A 5022-nucleotide genomic window follows, 5' to 3' on the forward strand; every position below is an offset into this window, starting at 1 on the left:
AAGATGAGCTGTCTCCCCAGCCTCACCTACCCAGTTCTATTTCCCAGCCCACGCTGTCCAACTCCACTCCAGCTCCCTAGAGTCCCATTCATTGCTGTTGGGAGTCTGTCAGCATCCTCATTTCAGTGGAGTCAGGCTTGTCTGCCAGTTTAACTGTCTAACTCAGAAACTATGTCACAGTCAACATCTATACTTGAACTTGCCCTTAGTATTTAGAATTCACATGTCCCAGATGACCGCTCTCTCAGAACTATGTCCACATGTAGACCCAGACACGGTCACATAAGGCACATGTGCATGCTCACAAACATGTTCACACATACGTGCGTGCCCACATGTCCACATAGACACACTCCAATCTTCCACCAAAGCCTCCCATACCAGTCAGCAAGCATTATCTCCTGCTTTCACCTAGATACTCCACCTTGGCATGCCCTTTCCTTAGTCTCCAAATACTTGATTCCCCAAATATGTCTTGAATGACCCCATTGCTTTTTTCCTATCCAAATCATCACTAATCCTTGGCCTAGATTCCTGCACTACATTGCAAATCTCCCCACCTCTCACTTTCTCCTTTTGTTACCATCCCACTTCTTTTGTTGGTTTTGGTTTCGGTTTTTGTTTGTTTTTTCCATGCAGGGTTTGTTGGTATAATGTTCTTTTGAAAGTATACAGTTTATCCTTGTTCATTCAAATGCTGATTTCTCTATCCCACTACCTGGTTTCAATGTGGGCATTGCATTGTGATGCTTATTCGAAGCATCACCTGTCTCAAGTTGGTGTAAACATGCCACCATTTGTTCTCTATATTGTCAGTTAAACAACCAGCCCCAATGCTGTGCAATGGAGAGGATAGGTTGGGACATCCTGGTCTGGAGGGAAGAGAGAGAGGAAGAGGAGGAAGGAAGGAGAATCTGGAGAGAGATCTTGGAACTATGTGGAGAAATAAACCAGACCTAAGATATGACTAAAAGCAAGTATAATGGGTGAAATATGAATGGTAGGAAACTAGGTAGGCTTGGAGGTTTAGGATGGAATAATCATTGCCCAGCATTGTACTCTAGGTTAATTAAATAAATCCCAGACTCTGTATGGTGATTTGGGTATACAGCTGGTTTAGGAATAATGGCAACTTAGCTAAAAGATATATCAATAGTAAATATTAATACCCACAACAAGGGTTTCTGTGTAGCCTTGGCTGTCCCAGAACTTACTCTGTAGACTAGGCTCACCTTGCACTCAGAGAGATCCTCCTGCCTCTGCCTCCCAAGTGCTGGGATTAAAGGAGTGCACCATCACTGTCCAACTACTATCCCGATTCGTACACTCTACAGTGTGCCTTTAAACCCATGGGCCTGATCCTGTCACTTGTCTTGAAAGAATCAGACTAACTTTGTAACCTATGTTTCTTTTAATTGCCTTATAACTTATATTTGCAAGTTTTAGGCCCATGTTAATTAAAGCCTCTTAGTGCTTCTCCAGAGAACCGAAGAATGTAAAAGTTCCTAACATTAGCCATCTGTGAGGGCAGAGATAAGAGAACAAGCAGAGATCTCTACTAAATGGAAAAAAAAAATCACCAGCTGGCGCCGGTGAGATGGGCTTTGTTTGGAAACTGGGCCAAATGGCCCCAATCCTTCTCCTGACCTTTGATCCAAAGCCTGTAACCCCCACTCCTCAGAACAGACATGGGATGAGTTAATCACCCTCCCACATTTAACTGTGGATGGCAGGAAATTCCAAACTGACTTGAAAATCAGATATTTACGACAGGGCTGACTGGACCTAAGGGTGACCAGAACTAACCAATTATTTTAAAAGTTAAACACCTCATCCAATCCTAAATCGCCAAGAAGGCAATGCCAGGAGATTCCCGCCTTGTGTCTTTTAAAAACCTAAGGTCTTTGTCTGCCGGTGCCACTCCTAGCTGACCAGCAGGGGTGACCCCATTGCGCAATGGTCAAGAAGAGTCTCTTGTGTTTTTGCATCGATGGATGATTAGTTTCCTGAGTTCTCTTCATACCTTCTTATATTTAGGCTCTTGCTGGGCCTAACAGTCTTCTTAAACCAGCACACAGAATGAGGAAGCTAAGGTGACATGGTTGAGAAAATCCCAGAGAGGAGCAACGTGTTGGCCACAAGACAGGGAAGGACCACTCCCTTCATGAGTACCTGTGCCAAGGCTCTGAGGCTTGATATCTTAGGCTCTTTAAGATAGTCCAGGTGTGGCTAGAGCCTAGCAAGAGAAGCAGATCATGCAGAAGCAGGGCCCCAGAGGTCAGGGGAAAGTGCTTTTGCAATTATTTTTAATTCACTCACTGGCCATATGATCCTCAAAACAGTACCCACATTTTTTCATTCCTTTTATCCCCTTCTTGCTCCTGTGCCTAGTTGGCATCTGCCACATGGTAGGTGCTGCCTCTTCATTGAAAGGGTGGAGAGCAATGCCTCCAGCCCTGCTGCTGGCATGAGTGGCTGGCAGTTCTCGAAATGCACCGAGTAATGACTCCCAAGGTGCTCATTTTGCCTAACTCATTCTTAACCAGGAGCAGTCTTACCTCTATGGCACTATCTGGTCACTACCTGGGTGTATTTTTAATTGTCACAAGGAGGAACACCCCAGCCTCCACAAAGAACCATTTAGCTCACAGTGTCGGCCATGCTGTCTTTGTACAACCCTTCTTGCACAGTATTCACCCTGTCTTATCCTGTGTATGAGCACCTTCTGATCAAACAGCTTGTCTTTCGGCCCCTCCTCTTGGGTCCTTGAACCTTGAGATTAACCCTTTGCTTTGAAACTGACTTTGTCATAGGCATCATGGAGCTCATATACAGGTTGAGTGTCCCCAATCCCAGAAACACAAATGCAAATTATGAATGGCTTTCCCAGTTTGAAGCTTTCTGAGCACCGAAATGATGGCGTAAGTGGAAGATTTCACCTTTGACCCTACGTGATTGAGCAGTGAAAAACACGTACAATACAGATGTTAAGACTCCTTCTGAGTAAATATATAAGGTGTTCATGAGATAGTCCCATTCCCAAGATATTTCATTGTGTATATGCAAATAGTCTAACTTCTGGAAGAGTGTGTAATGGTTGGACACCAGGCATTTCTAGTGAGAGTTACTCAACCAACATAGGCTCCCCGTCACCCTTATACCTAACACAGCAGCCCTGACTGGTGTCTTTGTTTCTCTCTGGCTAGGAGGGAGGGCATAGACCAGTTTCATGGTGACATTTGTAAAGTCAGAAGGACTTCACAAGCACCAGCTTCTGTAATGATATATGTCTCTTCACATCTGCCAGCTGGTCACCTAGACAAACAGCCATTCATGTGCCCATCTCGGTAACATGGTTCACTCAGACACTGCGTACCACTTTGTTTTATTCAAGTTTAATCCCAACAACATAAGACATAGAATTAGGGCATATGACAGATTCTTAACAATGAAAAAAATAGGGCTGAAGTTTCATTTGCAGTTGGCTCCCCGTGAGTCACATGTACCTGAACAGAAAGTGTGGACCGATGCTGACCCTTCAGCAAAAATAGAAATCCCCAGTCACATGTTTGCTGCTTGTTCCCATCTTGCATCCACCACCAGGAACTCTTGAAGCCTTCTTTGGATTTGGGTTCTGAAATGGATGCTAGTGGAAATGCTGCCTTGGGGGAAGGCTCCTACCCCTCCCACCTTTGCTGCTCACATGGACGGCTTTCCCCACCACCACCCTGGTCCTCTCCCCCTGCTCTGGTGGCTCTGGTCCTGCTGTCTGGAAAAGGAACAGCAACCCATGACGCTGGAGAGAGGGTGGGCAGCTCACCAATCTCTACTCCCCCAGTGGCTGCTGTGGCGGCTGTGGCTCCTCTGGCGGCGGCTGCTGCTGCTCTTGCTGCTGCTGCTTTGGCAGCTGTGGCTGTTGCTGCTGCTGTGGCTGCTGCTGGAAAAGCACCTTGGTGCAAGGCTGGGTATATTCACTGTCAGAAGGGCACTGCTCCTCCTCTACAGGCTGTTGGTCCTGTTTTTGATCCCGGGCCCGCTTCCTTTCCAACATCTCCTCGTAAAATATCTGGCAGCTGAAGCCATCGCGGATGCCGTGCTGGGCGTGGTCCAGCAGCGCCTCCAGCGTGGGGAAGACCCTGCAGCAGGCCACGCAGCGCAGGCCGTGGTTGGTGGTGACCAGCCAGTCTGGCGGTGCTCGCAGCTCCTGCAAGCAGCAGTCCGCAGCCTCCTCGGGCTCCGGGCAGCGATGCTTGCAGGCTTCCAGCTCCCAGCGCAGGTCTGTGTTGGAGGCCATCTCGAAGGAGGATCCTTTCCGCCGCTGACGCTTGATGAACTCGGCCTCGCGGATGAGGGGCTTCCTGGTGACTGGCTCGAAGCCATCGTCAGTCTCCCAAGCCACTGCCACGCCGTGCACAGTCTGCACATGGGTGTACAGGGCACACACGCTCTCGGGTGGGGCCTCCTGTTCCTCTTCCTGTTTCCTGGAGGCCCAGGACTGGTACTGAGAATAGGACTGGTACTCTGAGGACGACTGGGATGACGGAGAGCTGCTCCAGCCCAGCACTTTGTGTGCCCGGGCTGCCAAGCAGAGGTCGTCCTCGGGGAGGAAGGCGGTCCCTGGCTGCGGAGATGACTCATTCCTCCTCATGTCCCTGAGAATTGGAAGTACAGTTTCATCAGTGCGTTCACAAGGTTCCATGCATAACTTTCCTGAGAAACCGCAAACAGGCTCTGGCGGGTTTGGGGAAAGCGCTTGTTATCCGTCAGAGAGGACCATAATACTATCTCATAGGAAGATAAGGATAAAAGAGTGTGCGAATGTTATCAACCGAGGTGTGAAAGACCAGCAATTGGTAAGGTGAAAAGCAGACTGTGGTACAACCACAGAATTCAAGTGGACTCATGGGTAAGGTCAATGAACCAGGAATGTGTGCACAACAGACACAACGGATAATCACCTCCTAAACGAGAGAAGACACCATGTGATTCCACTTAGAAGACATTCAAGAAAAAGCAAATCTG

The 5022-nt window shown here is 48.0% G+C and overlaps 1 protein-coding gene across 1 annotated transcript; it reads right to left on the reverse strand.

Moving 5' to 3' along the window:
• Window positions 1–3826: 3826 nt before the first annotated feature.
• Window positions 3827–4648, reverse strand: Fam170b (family with sequence similarity 170 member B). Its single transcript, XM_055618939.1, has one exon. It carries the CDS (start codon window positions 4646–4648, stop codon window positions 3827–3829), a length of 822 nt encoding a protein of 273 aa, XP_055474914.1.
• Window positions 4649–5022: the final 374 nt, after the last annotated feature.

The sequence above is a fragment of the Psammomys obesus genome, unplaced genomic scaffold (assembly GCF_907164565.1).
Source record: "Psammomys obesus unplaced genomic scaffold, mPsaObe1.curated_primary_1811, whole genome shotgun sequence".
NCBI classification, from domain to species: domain Eukaryota; kingdom Metazoa; phylum Chordata; class Mammalia; order Rodentia; family Muridae; genus Psammomys; species Psammomys obesus.

Bases quoted from the DNA above. Each gene is read 5' to 3' on its own strand.
- Fam170b (XM_055618939.1), bottom strand. From the start codon at position 4,648: ATGAGGAGGAATGAGTCATCTCCGCAGCCAGGGACCGCCTTCCTCCCC.